Source organism: Manis pentadactyla, chromosome 1, assembly GCF_030020395.1.
Source record: "Manis pentadactyla isolate mManPen7 chromosome 1, mManPen7.hap1, whole genome shotgun sequence".
Lineage (NCBI taxonomy): Eukaryota > Metazoa > Chordata > Mammalia > Pholidota > Manidae > Manis > Manis pentadactyla.
The window spans coordinates 216945242-216966965 of NC_080019.1; the positions used below are offsets into that span (position 1 = coordinate 216945242).

Consider the following 21724-nt stretch of genomic DNA (forward strand, 5'->3'; position numbering starts at 1 on the left):
CCAGCCCAGTGATCCTGATGCCTTGGGTGGTTTTCATCCTTCTAGTCTAGTTAGTAGAAATACATAAATGACTTCTGGAAGACCCTACAGTGTATATATTTGTGTGTATATACTTATTTATTAGAACTGGGTGATTTCTTTATTAAAAATGTATTGTGTGGGTCATGTGTGTCCCCCCCCAAAAGGAAATGAACTGTGGCTTATTAATGTGTCCACTTACGTGGTAGGCGTCAGTATCTGTTGGTTGGATTGATTAGCTCGAGGCTAGCTGTTGCACACCATTTGTTTTCAGTATGTGTGTGAATTATCCCAATCTGTACATCAACTAAAAAATAGTCACTCATTTTTTAATATAAGTTGAAATATCTTAGTAATTTTAGCAAGGGCTTGAGAATGTGAAATAAGTTCTGTAGGATAAAGAAGAATGGCCACAGGGAAGGCTTATGGGATACATGGCATCCCAGTCTAGGTTAGAGTAATGTAGGGTGGACTTACATCTTGGGAGATAATGCTCAAATTGTGATTCAGGGAATACTTTGTCAAAGCCAGAGATGTTAGAAGTCACAGAAGAACTGGGTTGAGTTGTTTTCTTCTCTTGAAGATCTTTAATTAATATAATACGAACTGAGGGTGTGGGGAGAGTCCGGGCTGCTCTGGTGCCTCTGAAGGATCTTCCTCCTGTCGCCATGTTCCGGGGGGTGGTGGGGGAGCGACCCAGAGGGTGTCCTGCGGGGCTGTGGGCAGCTGGGAGTGAGAACCAAACTCACTCACTCTTGGAGGCTAGTTTTGAATGTTTAGGCCACCTGCCTTTTCCACAAAAAGCATGTAACCAGAACAGGCATTTCTCACATCCTGGACGGAAGCATTTTTTTTTTTTTTTTTAGTCAAGGGAAGTCAGCGTAAGGGAGGGAATATATTCTTTTGCAGCCTGTGCCATAAGAATAAAAGTCCAGGTTGCCACTTATTATAGTTTAAATGATCGATTCTAGCTTGCTTTGATTAAATTACATATTCAATTATTTTTGTTTGAAATTAAAAGCTTGATTATATTACCGAATGCTATGTAATTTTACACGCGCTGTTCACTTATTTAACAGCGAGGCACAGAGTGTGATTAACAATGTGGCTGCCAGTAGGAAGAAGCAAAATAATTATCTTTTCGATATACACGTCCTCATCGTGTTTCAGAAATCAATATGCATCCGTGGAGGATTTGCTCCCACTGTGGATTCCGGGCTTCAGGGTGGCCTCCCCACATTTCCCTATGAATGTAAACCCTGTGGACTTCGCTGGCCAGGCGGGTTTTTATTTCTCTCACTCTTTCTTAACGACTGATGTAAAACTACAACCACTGGGACTGAAATCAGGGCATCCAGTACCCAAAATATGAATATTAATCAGACACCAGGCCATAGAGTTCCTCTCCGACTTTGACAGTTTAAAGGATCAGTTAGTTAATTAGAAGATGGCATGGCGTGCCGGGTCCCAAGGCTCTGTCCTGCCTTCTGTCGCCTCTTTTCATTTTGCTTTTTGACAAGCTGGATTACATCATTACTTGTAGTTTCACTTGTTAGCCCCACCGTGAAGTGAGAATATTTTAAGCTTTAATTATCTGTGAATTCTTCCCCCTGTCTCTCAAAGACTGGGCTTCAAATGAAAAAGACATACAAGAACTGGAGGTTCAAAGGCCCATGAAAGTCAACCTTATAACCCCAGCCACACCACACCCCACAGACCACGTTGCAGCAGAAAGTGATGGTCCTTAATAGCCTTGGAAACTGGTAATGGTAGTCATGGTGACTGGTTTTAAGTCTGCAGGTGCCTGTTCTGACTCGGTGCTGCAGTGTGGGTACATCCTGTGATTTGTATGGCTTCTCTGGCTTGAGGCGCTCGACATTGTGAATGTCTCCAGGGGAGGCCGCGAATGATTTTGGTCTTTGTTTCTTGCCTGTCCCCAGCAGCTAGAATTAAACGGGCAAATGTGAGCTCACTCCCTTGTGAAGAGGAGACCTGGCAGGAGCAGACGGACCCAGGCAGACTTTACTCATACAACCCAATCCATGTTGTAGGGTGAACATGACAGTTGGTCACTATTGACCGATATGTGATGTTTGCAATGCACAGCCTTTTCCTTCTGGATTCAGAAGCATGTTTGCAACCCAAGATGTTAAGGTTACTCCTAGGAAGAGGCAAGAGCATGTAGATAATGATCATCACAAGCTACTTTGGTTCATGTCTGTCAGTACAGCCATTCTTTACCTCAGTGACTGTGCCCATTGAACGATTCATGGACCACCTGCCTGAAGAACCAGGCTGCCCAAGCCTAGTGAACAGCCACCGGTTTAGGTGGGGCTTAGGAATCTGCATTTAACAAGCACCAGCCCCTCACCACCCCCAGGAAGTGGGTTTTCTGATGCACCCAAAATCCTGTGTCATTCTGTTCTAAATATTTTAGGATTTTTCTTGTCATGATACTGTTCTTTGTGAAGCTTCCTTTTACCCAAAGGTTGCATATGGTCATAGGGGAGCTTAATTCCCAGGAGGGAAAACAAGATTCAGATGAATGGGCAGCTTTTCTGGTGAAGCTTTTTCTGACATCCTGAGTAGAATTAACTCCTCACTCCTTTGTTCCCACACTACCTCTCACACACACCTGCCATAGCACATCTAAAGTTGATCGCACCACTAGATTGACATTGTCCATGGGCCTTATAGACACTGAGCTACTCAACCGGGGCTTGGTGTCCTCTCTGACAGATGTGAATAATGAACATTTAAAAAAGGAAAATCTACTGATCATTTACCAAGAATGCTGTGAGCCAGCCACTCTACTGACTAATTCAAAAAGCTTTCTCGTCAGTCCTCACAGCAATCGTACGTGGTTAGATGAGGAAATGGGGACATAGGAAGAAACATGGCAAGTCCCAGCATCACCCGTGAATGAGAGGCCAAGCTGGGACTGGAAAGGAGGCATTCTGAGCCCGAGTCCTTCATTCTGTTCTGCTGACCCTTACACAGTAGATGCTTACTTACAGGTGATGAAGGGGAAGGGCATTTTTAGATGCCAGAGGGCATTTCTAGTGTGTTGCACTCCAGTTGACACAAGTATACAGAGACAGAAAAGAGGTAAGGAGGAGAAAAGTGACTTTTGTGCTAGATAGTCTGCGTACTGCTGGAAAGGCCATGACCTTTGAGTACATGTACATTTATGTAGAAGGTAGGACGAAGAAGGGGAGCTAGCACTGTCATCAGAGGGATCCACGGCGACTGGGAACGTATACTGTCAGGAGGACTAAGAAGGAGCAGGTGGTCAACAGGGTCAGACCCTGCAGGGGGAGGCAAGGCAAGCGGTGGTGTTCGGAAAAAGAACATTAACACGGCGGCCAGAAAGCTGGGGCCACATCCCAGATCTGCCACTATGTAGCTGGGCGTCCTTGGCCACAAGGCCCTCAGTCTTTTTGGACTGCAACTTCATCATAGGTAAGGTGAGCAGAGGTGAAGCGTGGACTCTGGATCTCTATGTCCTCCTGCTTGGAGGACTTACAAACAGCCCTTGGTTGTGACATTTGCGAGGTCCTTGTGACCTAGGTGGGCTGCTTTAGTGGAGTGTGTCTGAGTGTGCACGAAAAGAGGTGCAGAGGGCAAACCCACCCGCCGGGTGTTGAGGTGAGAAGGAAGAGAAGGTACATGGGGACTCCTGCCCAGCAGGGCTGTAAACAGGAGGAGGGGTGGACCGGGAGGTGGCCGGTGTGGGGTCTGCATGGCGAGGAGCCCTCTGTGAGCCTGGGGAGGGGAGGGACAGGCAGGAGGGGCCGGACTGGACAGCACAGGAGGGCGGGTCACCATCTGGGGCTCTGGCTGGATGTGGGAGAGCTGGAGTTAGGAGGACAAGGCCCCTGTCACATGCATGAACTGAGGAGCAGAACGGAGGAAGGAAGAAGGGCGAGCCATGGGGGGGAAGGAGACGTGTGCACCTGGTGTCTCCACCAAGGCGAGTGGCTGGAGGAGGGGTGCTGACAGAGAGACAAACGCACAGCTTGCAGAAATCCGTGTACTTCCATGACTGGTCGGACACAGTGAACGTTCAGCCCACTTAAGTCTGAGTCAGTCAGGAGTCCCCGCCTACTGTCTCCTGCCTGTCCCTCGAGCGCTGGCGCAAACTGGGAATAAGGGAAGAGGGAGGGAGGAGGTGAAACTGGGAGCTGCTGAGGCGGGAACCCAGAAGGCTCAGGTCAGGAGGGTGAGGCAGAGAAAAATGAGCACCTGATGCAGCATGATTCAGTACTTGGAAAAGGAGGTACTGAGCAGAAAAGGGCCCTAATGCCCAATTCTTCGGTGCACCCTTCCTCCTGGGGTCAGGGCAAGGCTGCGTCACCAGCGGCAGGCCGGGCTCTGCACCTCTCCAGCCGCACTGGGACACGCTGCTGTCTGTACCTGCAGCACAGTTACAGGCAGGCAAATAAGGCAATGTAGTGAGTATTTTATAAACAGAAATTTATTCTATTTTAAATTCTTATGTCCATTAATTCTTTCAAGGTTTTTTTTTTTTCCAACTAAGGTACTCACATTATTTTAAAAGTCCTCAGAAGGCAAAAATGCATTTGGCCACTCTGTTGGCCTCAGACATTTGTCCCCTTTAATGTTACCAATCCAGGACCTCCAAGTGACAGAGAACCACTGGCCTGTAGTGTTCACAGTACAGTTAAGTAGGTGGGCCTGGCGGGTGACTGGAACCATGGAACTTGGTCCACCGTCTACGTAACCGTGTATTTGTTTCTACTGCTGTCATAAAATACCTTGCCCCAAGGTAGGTCATGGCAGACAGACATGAAAAGAAGGCGGCCAGAACTCAGGGTGCTGCTCAGGACCCCTAACAATGAAAGGGGTGCAATGAGAGACCCCACTAGTGCTCCTCAGTTCATCCCATACAATATATGTGGCTTCAGAACACCTTCTTACCGGCTTCCTTGTTAATATGTACCCAGCACCTTTCTGCCATTCCCGTGTTCAGATCACCTGAAGGATGGTGAGGTCCAGGCATCAAAACATTTGGATGCACATAAATGGGTTTTACACCTTTGTATCTCTCTGATATTACCGTTTTGCTTCAGCAAACCCACTAATATCAGGTATATCCTATCAGAGACTATTTTAAATCACTTCAATTTTCCCTGCCCTTGGGCTCTGCCCATAAGACCAGAATCTGAAGTATGAGTGCTGCCTGTGATCTAGTGTTTTACTTCCCCCATTTATATTAGAGGGAACTGCATTAGCTTTTTGGACACACCTCTATCCGTTTTAAAGATTAAGTACAACGTCTGTAGTTCTTACTCGGTTCTCAAGTATATCAAGCTATTATGTTTTCCCAAAGAATGTTAAAAAATTAGTATTGCCATTTGCGAGAGCATTTTTCTCTTAAACCACTGGTCATAATAGTGTTTACTTACTTATTCTCCCAAGTGCCATTTTATATAGAAAGTAAATCCAGGATAGAAGCTTGATAAGTAATTTCAGACTTGACAGCATATGAACCTCATAGGTACAAATGAATTATGAAGCCTCACTTTGCAATGTTTTTTTTTATCCTTGAGTAAGTCTCTTCATTGCAACTACTTGTTTATCTTCTGAGTGATTTTAAAATATTGAATTAGCTTCCTCTTAGTTCCCAAGTCATCCATCCAGCTCATACTTCTCCTAACCTCCAAATTCCTTCAGACATCAACAGCCCAGGAGCCTATGACTCAATTACAGGCTGTTGGAAAAAAAAACAGTCGGCATATATTACAGGGGCACATCCTGAATCCTAGCGTCTGGCCCAGCATGGAAAAGAGAAGCTCGGTGTCCCAGGTGCTTTGGCTATAGTTCCCCATGGCATCCACCAAAAAAGCACAAAGGAATTGCCAGTTAAGATACCCAGTTCTGAATTCAGATTTGGGCTCTTTTCTCACTGCCTGTCTCTACCCTAGTCTCACCCTCTGGCCATTTTATAGCTTCCCCCGTTCCCGCCAGCTACACACCAACCCAGGCCAGCTCCTCAAATGCTGCATCCAGCCCATCATTCTTTAAGACTGCCATTCCATTCCCCTGGGCTTGCCTTCTCTAGGTACCACGGCCCAGGCCCCCGCCTTCACCTGCAGGCAGGAGGCTGCTCCCCTGCTTTGCCTTGCACGGGCCCCAGCCTGGACTGTTTCCTGTGTCCACATTCCCTCTGCCTTCCCCCGGCAGCTCCAGTGGGGCCTGCTCCACAGAGGCTGTAGCGGCCACAGCAAGCCCAGAGGAGCTTTGCTGCCATTGTCTCGTTGGGGTCGCTCTCCTCCACCCCTGCCCTCTGCCGTGCCAGCCCCCCTGATGCCCCCTTTCCAGAGGATATTGTAGGCTACCTATGTATAGGGACAAGCATTTACAACTTCGCTGTGTTCCCTCAGCTGGTACAATGTGAACCACAAATGCTTAGGGAAGACTTGCTTACTGATGAATCACTAATTAAGCTCCGAACTGGCCATAAAACATTGTGGGGTTTCTGACTTCAGGAACTTGGACTTTCCTCTTAGAAGAAAGAAGCTGGTCACCTCTCTATTCCAAATGCTTAGCACAATGTTTGCCAGCCTAAATGGTTAGGAAGATGTGCAAACATGCCCCCCAAGAAACTAGCACAGTGCAGATGGCAGCAACTGCTGTAGGAGCCAGAGATGGATTTTGAGGGGGGTGGGGAAATTTGGGTGGGCTTTAGTATGAATGGAATTCAGTGGAGGGGGTTCCAATTTTAGCAACTAAAGGAGTGTACACAGGGTGATGGAGGTAGAGCTACCAGGCTCAATGAAAGCATCATGGAGTGAAAAGACTGGGGTGCCCATCAGAAAGCAGATCTGAGCACAGGAGGCACAGCAGGGGCTGGATAGAGAGAGAAGGCAGGCAGGGCAGGTGTGGGGACAGTCCTGGTGGGGCTGAAAGCCAGTGCCAAGTGGACGCTCATTCCAAACAGCACATTAAACACGATGGGGTATAAGAAGAGTCAGCGTGGTAATGAGAATGACCTCCTTTTTTTTTTAATTCATGTGATTATTGTATAGTAATGGTTTCCCGTTTATAGGAAGTATTAAATTTTCTTTCAAAAATACATTTATTTAAAGAAAACCAAGTTAAGTACCTTTAAAGAAAAATATGAAGTAAATAGTGTTGAGACCATACTTCAAAACCCGTGGCAGTTCGCTATGACTGGACTTTGGAGTGTACCAGTGCAGAAATGGGAAGACCCCCCAGGAGCAACTGCTGCAGAAGTTACCCAGGCCAAGGACCAAGGGATTGTTAGGGTTTGACAGCTGGGAAGCCATCCGTGAACTTGGCCAGAGCCTAGTCCTGGGGAAGCGTCACTCCAGAAGCAGGGTGGCTGTTCCATGAGGAGGGGATGTTGTGTGCTTTAATACCAGACAGCAGCGTCCGGCTCAGGGTAGGTGAGGACTCATTGGCTGGGAGGTGAGTTGCGCCCGTCTTGTGTGTGTGCCCCCACGGCACTGATGCCCACTGCCGCTCTCCTCTGTTGCTGCTGGTGAGCTGGGAGCAGCCTTGTTCCCACACCCCCTCTGGACGTGAGCCCATGGGAGACCCAGTGTTGAGGGGCACTGCCTCCCCACAGGCACAGGAGGGAGGCAGGCCTGCGGCCTCCACGTGTGACCTGACACCGAGACCCCTTACAGTTTGTATTTTAATATATAAGCCACACCGCAGGGACCGGGGTGTGCCCAGCTTCGGCCAGCCAGCGAGGAGGCCTGGGAGGGCAGTGGGGACCATGTCCCTGGACAGCCTTTACTCTGTTCCTCCTCATGCTCATCACATGGGGACGCACACCCCTGTATGTCAGATCTTGGCACATAATCCAAAATTTGGAAGCTGCTACTGCACCACATACTTTATGACCTCTAACTGAATGGGATGAGATCAGATCTTCTCTTCTGTCCCTCCGAGGTTGTGTGACGCTCAGTTGTCCATTTATGTACATTTGTCCCAGCCTGTTTTTCTGTTCGTTTCTCTGCATCCACAAGAACACAGTGGTGCCTTTTTCCTGCATCCCTCAGCTCCAGTTCTGGGGCTCCCCCTCCCCTTTTCCTCCGTGTCCCCTGTGCGGGCTGTTCTCTACCATCACATGCTTCCCTCCAAGTTCCCTCTCCTCCACCTAGGCCAGGCTTATGCCATCCAGGACTTTAAAGGACAGGTGTGGCCCACTTTCGTTCCTTAAGTCCTGTCCCGCTGCCTCTCGGGCATCTTCCCTTCCCCTGCCTGTGTTCACACGCCTCTTGTGGTCACACCTCCTTCTCTCCCTCTCTGCTGCCTGGCCTCCAGGCCTCAAATCCTCTTTCCTGCTGTCAGGTGGAACCCCATGCCCCGTGGTTGGTGCAGACCCACGCGGTTCCCAGCGGGCCTCAAGTGACTCACAGGGTATTTGTCACCCCCACATGCCACTCAGAAGGAGGCTTTTGATGCATCTGTTGCGTTTGTATGGGCACAGAGGCTGCGTGGGGCCATGAGATGCTTCATATCCCCCAGGATTGGTAGGAGTGCTGGGGGTCAGGCTGCTGGGTGACTGTAAATATGAAAAGGGAAAATAATACACACAGTGAGATAGGAACACATCACAGTGTCAGCAAGCCATGCTTTGTCCCATTGAGCAGGCCAGTTATTTACAGATTTTGCATGTTGATCAGGAACATCGTGAGTACATTGTGATTCTTAGATTGTTTTCTTTAGTATCTCCTGCCATTACTCAACAAGAAGCCAGCTTCTACAGCCTGTTTTCATGCCCCGGCATCCATCGTGAAGGTGTAGGTCTCAGGAGACAAATGCACATAGAGCAGCTCACGTGTTTTGGGGTTACCCGGACTCAACCCCATCTCATCTCTGCCTTTGCAGAGCTGTGTGCTCCAGAGTAAATCACTTTGCCTCCCTGACCCTCAGTTCCCTCTTGCATAAAATGGGGACGAGAGGGGTGTCTGCCCCAGCATGTGAGTCAGTGAGTACCGAAGAGCTCCTGGCTCAGTCTGTGATAGTCTCTGCTTGGCATATTAAGGTCCACAGGCCAGATCTAGCCAGCAGCCTATTTCCAGACAGCCTACAAACAATATTTTTTTAAATTTTTAAATGGTTGTTATAGAAATTCCTACATAGTGTTCTTGATTTTGTCTCTTGACCCACAAAATGGAAATATTTAATGCATCTGGCACTATACAGTGAAAACCTGCCGACCCCTGGGACGCACTGGCAGGGACTCAGGGTTCTCCAAGTGCGTTATTTTCCTTTAGGTTTATTGCACACCTAACAGGCTGCCTTCCAAGAACTTCCCAGGCTTTGTCTCATTTACTAAGCCCTCTACCCACCACCAGAGCCCCAGGGGTCCTGTAAGCTGCAGTCCTGCAGGGTGGGGAAGCCAGTTTCCCAGGAGGCGGTGAATTTCCTGACCTCTGCAAATCATTGCAGTTGCACTGGGCTGAGTTCCCTGGGCCACTCACAGCCCCGAACCTGCACGTGCGTGCTCTCTCCTCTTTGTGACAAACCCACACACACCTGGCCAAGGCCTCCTTGGGGTTTGATATTGTTCCAGGCTTTTCAGGGGTCACAGAGGTGACTCACTCAGGTATCCACCCTCCAGGAATTTCAGATCTCATCAGAGAAATGGAGGCAGACATGTTGTTATAATGGTAGGAAAAGGCACTGACACCACCAGAAACACACACGTGCCTGGGGCCTCCAAGGGACAAAAGCATCCCCACTGGCGTCCCCAGGGCCCCAAGGCCATTAGGAAATGGGCATGTTCTGCTGAAGTCGAAGCCTATCTGAGCTCTTGGACACTGGCTGCCTTCAGCAAAGTTGTCCGTGCTCCAGCCTCCCTGTGACTGGTCCTTGTCGCTCTTGCTGTTTTCCGGCCCAGCAGCCAGTTTGTGGCCCACTGGGTGCCTCCTGGAGCCGATGCTCCTCAGCATGTGGTGTTCGAGTGGCAGCTGCAGGGAGGGCACAGCGGCTGCACGCCCACCCCTGCTGCCCACTCCCTCCCAGGCTCGGCGCACGCTTCGTCCCCAGCGTCCTTCAGGTGCGAGGGTCGAGCTCTCAAGTCTCCAAGAGCCCAGAGGAAACACCCTCAGCACAGGAGCACCTCAGCCAATTTGGCAAGAGAAAAATATCCTTTCATTTTTAAAAATAAGCTTTGAGGTCCCGAGCAGATGTTCTGAGCTTATATAGCTTTTCAGAAACAAAAGTGCACTCATAGCTACTAATATGTATTTTTTCAACTCTTCTGACATTAAGTGTGTGTGTGTTCTAACATCCTTGAAGTTTTTTTTTTCCCTTTGCTACGATGATTTGTTTTTCATCCACACTTAGCTTTCTAGCAATTCCTACCCCTTGTTCAAGGATCAGTTCGAGAACTTACTAAATGTGGTTCAGTCAAGCTGATAAAAGTCCCCTTGACAAAGGTGAGGGTCAAACTAGAAATTACTAAACCATTTCCTCAGCACATGGTGATTTTGAGTCTTTGGCCAGGACTAGTGTGAAGGGCTTGAAGGAGCAATTTTCGGTTCTACAAAAGGTACTGTTCTTAGGCCATTAGGGCTGCTCTCATGAATCTGAGTACTGCTTGGTGCTGTCCTCATCCTGAACCAAAGGAACACAGGCTCTGTGGTTATAAACAGCAGACACTGACTGCCCCAAGCTCTGGAGGTGGTGGTGCACGATCAGCTTGCCGGCGTGACTGGGTAAGGGCTTGCCACTCGGTCGTGGACGGTGAGTTGTGTCATCACCCAGTGGAAGGGCCGGGAGCTCTGTGGGGTCTGTCTGTCTTCCTAGGGCACTGATCCCTTCCTGAGGGCTCCACCCTCGTGCCCTGAGCTCCTCCCAAGGGCCCCCCGGGCCTGATGCCATCACATTGGGCAGTAGGATTTTCAGTGTATGAATTTGGGGAGGGCACACACATTCAGACCCTGGTGGGCACGAAAAGTGCTGTTTCCAGGTTTATGGCCCTCATCTTCTCATAAGTGGAGGGCAGACGTCTTTGTCCATTTGGGTCACTGTTGTATTCTCAGAACCCAGGAGAGCTCCTGGTACAGTGCAGGCGCTCAGTCAGTACCAGATGCTGAAGGTGTGCATCAGGCGTACATTGAGCATCTGTGGTTGTGGGGAGAGGTGGGCACACATAGCTGAGTCAGGCCTGCATCTTGCACCGGCAGAGCCATCTCCAGGAGAGAGGAGTGGTGCAAAGGCAGAGAGCCCCGCAGTGCGAACCGAGCCATGCTGGGGCAGCAGAAGTGCAGTGCACCCTGAGGGTCCCTGTCACTGGGGCAGAAAGGGGAGGCTTAAGGGGCAAAGATGATGGAGTTGGGCAGTCCAGACCAAGGCCCAGCAGGTGCACAGACATGGAGGAGCGAAGGAATCTAACCCAGGAAGTGCCGCCGGACTACAGAGAAGACAGAGGAGGCCGGGGCCAGGCAGGAGGGGCCGTGGCCACACGCTTGAGAGCTTGGCCTGGGTCTGCAGGGTGGGGGGCCTGTCAGCTGTTTGTGTGTGTGTGTAGCTGCATTGTACAGTAGGAATTAAACTGAGAGTGAGGTTTGAACGATGAAGAAGCCAAATTAGTGAATCAGTGTGATCCAGAAGAAAGCTGAAAAGATCCTACGGCAAGGCAGACCCAGCGGGCAGGTGCTTAGAGACCGGGGTGAGGCAGGATTCACCCCGAGGCGAGCAGTGCCGGTCCACACGGGCCTCTGTTGCTCCATACGGACTTGGTTTCCTGTTTGGCCCCATGGCCCGAGTTCTTTTTTTGTCATGGCCCTTCCCAGAAGGGATCGCTCAGCCGGCTGCCTGGTTTGAGGGGACCTGCGTTCATCACACACTGGGAAGAACAAGGTCACATCACAGGTATGAGACAGACACCCCAGTCTGTGTGCTGCAAATGATATGCTCGAAGGAGATATATTCCTGCAGCTAAGTGAGTCTAAGTTCATGTCTCCACCTGGTGACTCTAGCAGCATCCCCTGGTCACTTACGGAAGTTCAAAGAGTGATTACACAGGTGTTCCCTGGGCACCTTCAGCCCTGTCTCTGCATGGCCTCGGTGCCCTGGCTTTGCACTGTACTTCTCATACCCACAGGAGGAGGCAGGCATCTGATGGGGCAGAGGGGCCCTAGCGAGCTTATCAGATGCTTTCCCACAATGTGATCACTAATGTGAAGAGGACATGCAACACCTTCTCCAGACAGTGTGTGCCTTTGTTCGGCCAGGAGTTTCTCATGTTTATGGGGACAGCTGTTCTGTCAAAAACAGTTCTATTGTAAATAGCTTCCTGTCCCTAACGCACTAAGATGCTCTGTACCATTCAGATCTGTGGTGTTAAGTGCTGTGGTGTGCAGGACAGTACAGGTGACACACAATCCTTTCATACAGTGGGGTGTTTCTTACACACTCTCAGGAAACAACAGTGTGACAATGAGGCTATTCTAGATGCTCTAAGTGATTTTCCACAGTAAAGGGTATTTTTAAGGCAAATCATCACTTCAGTAAAGTTTTGTTTTTGGCATAATGGGAACATGGGTGTTGGCATTATTGTTGATTCCAAGCATACGTTCCAGTAATATGTCACACACATAGCAGTTCTCAGAGTGTGAGCCAGGCACCATGGGGTACTTGGCGGTTTGGGGAGGGTCTGTGAGGACAGAACTACCTACATAAAAATGCTAAGATGTCAGGTTCCTCTTTCACTCTTACTCTGTTATGAGCATACAGTCCAGTGGAGTTTTCTAGAGACTTCTCTATGACACACCAGAAATGACTCAGCACAGGAGCAAATGTGAAAAGCCAGTTGTCTTCAATGAGGCAAGACAGAGCTTTATAAAAATGTAAAACAATGTCATTCTTTACAAAAAATTATATTTTTGGAAAAAAATTTCATGGAAATGTACTTTAATGAATAGGTAATGGGTTCATCATTGTTCTTTGATTTGAATTGAAGAATAACTATTTTTGAATTTGATTGTTTCTAACATGATAAGCATCAATAGGTATGATCCACATAAACAAAAGCCATTCAGGGTTCTCAAAATTTTTTAAGAGTATGAAGGGGTTCCAAAGACCCAGAAGTTGAGAAACACTGCTTTGAAGTCCAGGGCAATCAGTGATAAAACTCTCCTGGCCTGTGATTTAGCTCTGAGAGTTTTAACAGAGTAAAGGGATTTGCCTAAGTTCCCTATCCATTTAGTTAAGGGCCCACTTCTGCACTGGTTGTGGGTGTTCAGGAAAAAGCTGGAGAAGAGCTACTGTGAAATGCAAAACCTTGCAAGGAAGTAATTTAAAGTCCACAGCCCTGGGGGAGGAAAACCCATCAGGGTTCCTTCGTGGGGACCCAAGCACACCCTTTACCTCTGCATGTGGCCCTTCTCGTTGGCACTGTAATGTCTGAGTCTGTGGCACCTCGGGGCCAGCCTGCCTCTATTCACTCAGCCAAAAGACAGGTGCGTCCCCAGCACCTTCCCAGAGCTGAACAGTAGTGGAAATTCACACATGGCCCCTGCCTTTGGGGCAAGAAGACAGTCACAAAATAAGTAAAAGTGAACAGGCTCATTACTCATTTTAAAGGGAGATGCCGAGGAAGTGTATGGGATGATCAGACACCATAATTTGGAGGATTGAGACAGAAATTCATTCAGGGTGCCCGCAAAGGCTTCTCTAAAGAGGCTTCATTTCATTGAGATGGTGGTGTTGAGGGGGTACAAAGACAGGGAGGAGCAGTTCTGGCAGAGGGAACCCCAAATGTACTTACCGTTCATGACAGCATGGATGGCCAGAGAGGACATTCTGCTGAGTGACGCAAGTCAGACAGAGACAAACACCATAGGATCTGACTCACCTGTGCATCTTAGAAATGAAGTGAGCAAACGAACAGCAGCAACAGACCATAAATGCAGAGAACAAACTGCTGGTTGTCACAGGGGAGGGGGTGGAGGGATGGCAGCATAGGTGAAGGGGATTAAGAGGTACAAGCTTCCGGTCAGCCCCCCTGTGACACCTTCGCATGATGACAGGTGGGAACCGCACTTTCCATGGTGAGCATTTCATACCATATATAATTGCAGAATTACTGTGTTGTACACCTGAACTAATGATATGTATCAACTACTCTTCAATTTAAAAAAAAATTTTTTTAAACGGCAAAGGCCCTATGGGAGGCCATGTCCTGGAGGGAGTGAGGTGAGCAGCAGAGCAGGGGGAGATGAATGGAGGAATTGATGGGCAAGGACCATATTTTACAGGACACTGGAGGCCATAGTGCAGAATTTGGTTTCAATCCAAGTGTGATGAGAAGCCATTGAAGGGTTTTAAAGCGAGCAAAATAAATGATCTCATTTCTGCTTTGTAAGGACCAACCTGGCAGGTGTGTGGACAGTGAGTTGGGAGGAGGGGTCACCCGTGGAGAGCTGGGAGGAAGCAGACAGAGGCTCTCTCCCAGGCGAGACTGGACGGTGGGTCCACTGGATGGGGAACAGGAGGATGGGCAACAGACCGAGGTGGACGGGGGTGAGATCTAAGTTGGAGAAGGAGAGAGCAAACTCGCTGATGGCAGGCTCTGGGAATGAGGCGAGGGACGTGAACAAGCGTGACCTCTGAGGCCGGGTGAGCAGCTTGTGTCACATCCCTGCAGCACAACTCTGCAGGCAGTTAGTGTGAGACATACTTGGAGATTAGGAAGCTGAGGTCCCAATAACTTGCTCATGGGCCCTGCCAGCCTCAAAGCAAGTGAGAGGTCACTGCCACCGGCCCTCTCCATCTGTGGCTTCCTTTCCTTGTCGCGTGCCTCAGCTTTCTGCTGCAGCACAGACAGGGACACCAGGAGAGGGCGTGAGACGAAGGCTCTCTTCTTTCCCCTCCAGCAAGCCAGGGCTGTTAGCAGAGCCAAGCCACACCGTCATGCCGCATCTTCCAGGTCCAAGCAGGGGGACCAGATGTATGTGCTGGCTGCCAGCCCACTCGGGGTTTTATTGGGACTGGTTTAATCACGTCACAGGTGTATCTCAGCTCCCAGAGAAAGGTACCATTATTCGTCAGGCCACGTGACAGGAGATGTGGGAGTCCTCCTGACAGTTCAACCTTTCTAAAATGAAAGGGGGAAGGCTGTGGGAGCAACTGTGAGAATTTCACATATCAACTATTTTGGTTCCAAAAAAATGGCCCCTGTGCATTTCATTCAGGTAGTGGGGCAATCACTTAAAAAAAGAAGTTTTTTTTTTTAAAGCCATCAAACTTGGGGGGACAGAAGCTGAATGAAAGGGAGTCAAGAAACAACACAGCAAGGACTAAAACCCTTAAATGCCATCTGTACTCACCTTCCTTCGGTGTGTGTGATTACAGCTCCCTGCTCTCCTGGCACAGGGCACAGGGCACAGGGCAAAGTCTAGGCAGATACGGAGTAGGTACAGATCTGTTGTGGCCAGTGGCAATTAGCTGGGTGGCATGGGCTCTGAGATATCTGCGGCATCTACATAGCCATGGAGATGGCACGAAGCTGGTCGCTTCTCTTCCTTCCAGTTGGTTGGGCAGCCCTTGAAAAAATAACTTTCTGCTTTGGGAATTAAAAATGCACTTTAGCAAAGATGATCCTCTTGCTCACCTTTAGGGCAGCCTCTCTCCTTAACAACCCCTGGTTAACTTTGCATATGCAGCATATATCTCGCAATTTAAATTTTTGTATTTTATTCATATGTGGAGGATTTTTCCTGCAACTTAGTAAAGCGCTAAATATTATATGAACATTATTCAAAACATGTGCATTCTATAAAACCCATTTATATGCCATCATTATCTGCAGCATTAAATACATTTTATATCATCAGAAATTTTATGATATATTTAAAAATGAATTTCTACTTAGCTTAAATGCATTAGGGATTATCCTAGGAGACCTTACTAAAAATGCAGTCATGTTTATTTGTAAGTGCCAGGAAATGGCTTGCAAAATTGTTAGTGTCTTTTATTATTCCCTATCTCTGGAACACTTGCTTGTTAATTAGAGAAATTTCAACTGTCATAGTTGGCAATTATAGCTTCTGTATCATTGTCTGTTATGAATAGTCAATGAGAGCTGATTAATATGCATGAGCAGCAGTATATATAGCGTGTGCATTGGACCACAATCCAGCTGCCAGAGTCCCTCAGAGGAGGGAGTGTGTGTGTGTGTGTGTGCATGCGCATGCATGCTGCGAGGGAAGGAGGGGAGCGTGGACAGGCAGAGAGTTGTTTTCAGCCGTAGAGAGCAATGCCAATGTGAAGTATTGCAGCCGCCCGGCGCACCTGAGGCTCTCTCTGAGGATACCTACATGTCTGCAAGCTGAGGGAGCAGCTTCTCCCGGGCGCTAGCGAGTACTGAAGCCTCCTTTGACGTTCCTCTAAACATGGGATGCAGTTTGTGCAGCCTACAGAAGCAAGAGGAGCAGTACAAATTACTCTATGAAGTTTGTCAGGTAACGCATGGCCTTTTATTCTGTGGGAGTGCAGGGCACTCACCTGGCAGAGCGTAACTTCTGGGAAAGGAATTGGGGATTTGTGTGCCTATTTCTGTTCTGAACGAGACAGCCTTTCTGACTTTTCTGTGTATTTGCTATTATATCATGTGCATAATTTCCCTCACAGTGGCACTCAAGTGCCCATATTTGAATATTTAAATAGATGTTGACAGTCATAAAATGTTTTTCAAGCAGTCCCGTCACATAGCTCCTTTACAAGTGACCGCTGTCCAGGGTGTCACACAAATGTCTTCAGGTCAAAGCATGGTCACATACCCTTTGAACAAGCTGGAGGAGACGCGCACGATGATTAATGCTTGCACGGTTTTGTCTCTGTTTACAAATAGTTACAAGGCGCTCCTTTCCGTGGGGCCCTAATGTTGTGTGTACTGCAGACCTCATTCTTGCAGCGACTCCCAGCACTGACTGGGACGTGTGCTTCATATCTATGCTTCACGCTTGCCCTTTCTGTACCTCTCTCAGAAAATTGTAAGAACTTCAAGAGCAAGTGGCATGATCTTGAGTGCTGTCATCCACTTCGTGAAACTTCTGCATCATTACTAATGTGAAATTTCAGTTGTGATGAAATGGGATTATTTATGGTATACTCCATACTCCAGGTAACTCATCTTACATTTGTGTAGAGTGTTTTATTTTTAAATATTCAAATCTTATTGTGGACTAGGAGATTTTCATAGTACTGTTGGAAACCTGACTTGGCAAGTGAGGGTTTTCCCCTTAAATCACTCTAAATCCTTCCCATTTTTCTTCAGTAATCAAAAAATCAGAATCCTGTTTAAAAGGCTGTGTTTTAATGTTAGAACAGCATATGAAGGTTGTTAGAGTGAGGAAAAAAGGTGCTTGCTTTTTAGTCTAACACAATTAATGGTATATATTAATATATTCTTTTAAGGGACCAGACTTGGCTTAAAAAAGAATTCGATTAGCCATCAATTGGGTGTCATTTTTTGTACAAGCCACCAGGGGGCGCTTGGCATTTAAAAGACTGACTGAGACAGCTGCCTATGTGAGCCAACTGCCTCTATGGACAAAATCTAATGTTAGAGGGACCCTGAATGAATAACAAGAGCGTGTGTGTGTGTGTGTGTGTTTTCCACACCGAGCCATAGGATCAAAACAAACCTTTTGGTTCCTGGGAGCCCCACCCCAACTCCTGTGCAGAGGGCACATACCTTATAAAAGCCAAGCATCTGAGGCAAGTCTGGGAAATGTACTTCTGACCTATAATGTCGTGCTCCGGACTCTGCTGGACTCCTGTCCTTCCGAAAGCAGGCTGGGCTCGTATCAGAGGTCTGGGCAGAAGTGGTGTTGCCACCAGAGATCGGGCTCCTGTCCCTTACGGGACCATGTGGTGATGTTGTAATCATGACTTTGCCAAGGTATGATGTGCAATATAAGCTGTGAGCCTCCGCTTCTCAGGGAGTCACACATTCTGAACTGAAGCAAGCAGAAAACAGAACCATCAGCCAGGCAGTGGTATTACAGACTTTCACCACTACTTATAAAGTGAATACAGTGTGTGAAAGTACAGGTTCAATAACTTGCTGTTTTTTTACTTTTAACTTTCAGTGCAGAAAAATACCATTTATCGTTCATTGCTCTAAATATAATAATTACACTTGCACCATCCAAAATTAATCCTGTCCTATGTCCTGCAAATCTGTGTTAACTGGTGCTTTATTCATCTGTAGTATTGGGGCTCATCCTCCCTCTGCCCCCAAAAAGAAGCCACCTAGATTCTGTTTGTTTGTTTTGTACTAGATGGATTTATGTGGAAATATTTCTGGCCAAAGCATTGTGCAGTAAATTGCTGATAAATGACTTCCATCTGGAATACACTTGGTCAGCAATTTAGGAAGCCATGCAGATTTATTTTCAGGAAACTCAAACTACTTTTCAGACCCATTACCCTTGTGCCAACTAAGTAAAACCCCTTCTCCTATGCTTTGGAAGTCCTGAACTGTAGCATAAAGGAATTCACAAAACACTTGCAGGAATTAATAACTGCATTCCCACTCTTATTATGCAAAGCCTTATTAGCGCAGATAAATTAAGGTTTCCATAAATTACAGATCCAGAAGGTCCAGTGTGTCTGGCTTCAGTAAGCCCTAGTAACAGCAGCACAAAGAGGATCAAATATTTCGAGGCTCAGACTTTCCTTTCCTCATCCAGAGATAATTCAAAGAGATGCTCTTCATTAGGGCCTTGGCAACCTGCCTACAGTTTCTTTTTGGGGCTGCTGTGAGCTTAATGATGCAGAACAATGGCTTTGCCTCTTGTTGCACACATACCTTATTGTTCCTTTAATCACATTAGAAAAACAACAGCAGCACATGAAGCTGCCCGGTCGCTGAAGGGTGCCGCACAGGGCATGGACTTGTCGGTGATATGTGCCACTGGGTAAAGGAGGCACTGAGCTCATGGGCACGTTGTGGGTACTGCTGAGGAGAGCTCAGGATAAGCCCCCTGCCTGTCCTGGAGTTGTAAGATCAGTAAGTTAAGGCAGTTATTGGTACTCTTACAGTAACCGTGTGTCCCGGGGAGCAGCAACACAGGGCCCGTGCCTCTCAGGTATTTCAAGTTTAAGTTAGCAGTTGCTCCGTGCTTTGGGAAACTGGCCTGTGCCAGGTGACTTTGCATACTGTTTAAAAAGAGAAGCACGGTTAAAGCAAAAGGACAGGGAAGTAGGAGTGGAGCGTGCATTCAGCCTATCAAGGGGTGCAGGCTTCCACTTGGGTAAGCTAACTGGCCCCCAGGATGTCATGTTCAGGGGTAACAGGATGGGGTACCTTGCAGCTCTAGGGCTGTGGCTGGAATCCAGCAAGAGCTGGGCACCTGGTCATCAGGACCAGGGTGGGAGAGGGATTCAGGGATGGGGAAGCCTATGGCTCTGTGAGCTTGGGGCGGCAACTCCACCGCAGGCTCAGCACCAGCCCTGCACCCAGCTGTGCTGTCTGCTCAGGCCAAGGGGAAGGCCACTGTGTGGACGCTCCGAGGAGGGTCTTCAGGTACAGGCGTGGGGGACAGGGAAAGGAGCAACACACCAGGCAGGACCTTTCATTCCCTCCACCTCTTCTCTTTGTGACCTTTACTAATTTAATTTGGCAACAAGGAACTAATTCTGGTTTGGACTGAGGCTTCCAACTACAAATTTTAGAAACTAACACATTCACTAAATTCTGCATGGACATTGTCAAGGTGGCAAGGAAACTATATTGTTGTAATTGCAGCGGCATTCATTGCAGCAAATGCAGTTTTATTTATTGAGCACTTACTCTGTGCTGGCACTGTGCTAATACCCATCAGATCCGCAAATTTCCTCCCCCCCACCAGCAAATTCTCACTGTAGCTGCGAGAGACAGGCGATATTATTATCCTCACTTGAAACATGAAGAAACACACACACAAAGGAATTACCCGTGGGACTGGGAGTGACATTTGTGTTATGATTCCGTTTGTCAATTCTTCTGCCAATGAATGGCTGACCAATATTATATGGAACAGTGGGTTGTTTTAAACCTCCCCGCAGCTCTGTGGGACTGTGCACACCCCACCTTCTCAAACAAGGCTGCCTGCCGCGTGTCACCTCCAACAGCCTGGAGCACTTGGGTCTGTTTTCTTACAAGTCACAGGTTGTTACGGAGCCTCTAGTCCTTCAGATCGATGGAGAGACTGGCCGGCAAAGAGAAAGGAGATCAGGTGGAGCACAGAATTCCCATAAACTACCTCGGCAGTATGAAGAATAAATAATTCGAAAATACTGTGCTCTGCCTCTCAGTAATAATTTTTAAAAAGGCTAATTTGTGCTGTTTTTATGCCACTTGAAGTTGTTGGTTTTAAAAAGCAAAAATTTTACTGCATAACTGCGATTTACCAGAAAACTATATGTGTATGTTTTCGTAATCCTTTCTACATCAGTCTATTAGCCAGTTGGCCAGAAGGCCACGCGTTTCTATAGTAAATGCAAATCAGAATCCCCAAGTTCAAGGAGCATTCTGGAAACTTGGCTATGCACAATCCTATTTTCATATTTAATTAGCTGCATGCAATACTCAATTAGATGAATTTACGGCTTTAGAGCAAAGCAACTGTGTCTGCTGAGAATCAGCCGGGTTGGGGTATGATTAAGTATGGACAGAGTTAATGATGGTTAATTGGATGAACATAAACTTGACCTCCATGCAGTAGTGTTGAACCTGGTTTATTTTCCTGCAAGTAAGAGTGTGTTTGCCTAAACAATCTATCAATTCTAAAAGCTTTGTTTTAGAAGCACCTTTACGTTCTGAATTGGTTTGGGCAATACAGGTATCGAAAATGAAAGCCCATCCCATCCTGCCTTGACAGACTGGGGCCCTTTACTAATGAGCACTGTGCCTGTCTGTGGCTGAGCAAGTCCCTTTTCAGTGTGCGCACTTATCTGTCACTAGCTGTCTTCTCTGTAGTTAACAATGGATCATAAACCACTTTTATGTTGATGAAGCAATGAAAAGGAGTGGCTCAGGGTTAGCCCAAGGCTTGCTCCTCTCTTCCTTCTTGACTTTTCTTTAGATAGGAAGATTAGGGGACAGTAAAGGAGTTCTCCTGCCACCATCCCAGCTCAGGAGCCTTTCTGAGCCTTCCCATGAGGCCCTGCACAGAGTGTCCGGTGATTCCCTGCACATTGCTGCATTCCTACACTTCCCCGCACCTCATCTCTGGGTTACCTATTAATTCAGCCTCCTCCCCTGCCCTGGGAACTCCCGGCAGGCTTCTCGCCACCTTCATCCTCAGCACACAGTTGGTTGAACAGGTTGGATTTTATATGTGTTTATAGAGGGTGAAGAACAAGAACAGAACAAGGGTATTAGTGAGGAGTCCAGAAAGAGAACTGGCTGTTGGACAGGTAACTGACTGATTTGAACCAAGAAGGTACAGAAGAGAACAAAGGGGATACAGGCACTTACTTTTCATTCATTCATTCAGTGTGTTCACCAGACCACTACATGCTGAAGAGGGAGCCCCCGACGCCCGGCTCATTGGCTCCCAGTACCCACAGTGCAGAAGGCACTGTGGCCTCTGAACTGTATACCATGCTCCCCCTGCTCCTCTGCCCTGGTCCTCGCAAGTCTCCTTTCAGCACCCAGAACCCACTTAAGCTTTTTCAAACTGGCTGTACCCTCCCTCTGCCACAT

The 21724-nt window shown here is 47.8% G+C and overlaps 1 protein-coding gene across 2 annotated transcripts in view; it reads left to right on the top strand.

Annotated features, from left to right (window-relative positions):
* PDZRN3 (PDZ domain containing ring finger 3) overlaps positions 1-21724 on the top strand; it is a 219792-nt gene that overhangs the window by 159866 nt on the left and 38202 nt on the right. The window contains exon 1 of one of the 2 annotated variants that reach the window (XM_057507287.1): positions 16354-16490. The exons of the other annotated variant lie outside the window; for it this stretch is intronic. Coding sequence (XP_057363270.1) covers positions 16422-16490 — 69 coding nt within the window. The 5' untranslated portion in view covers positions 16354-16421. Of the gene's footprint in view, positions 1-16353; positions 16491-21724 lie in introns of those variants that run through there. 2 annotated transcript variants of the gene reach the window in all.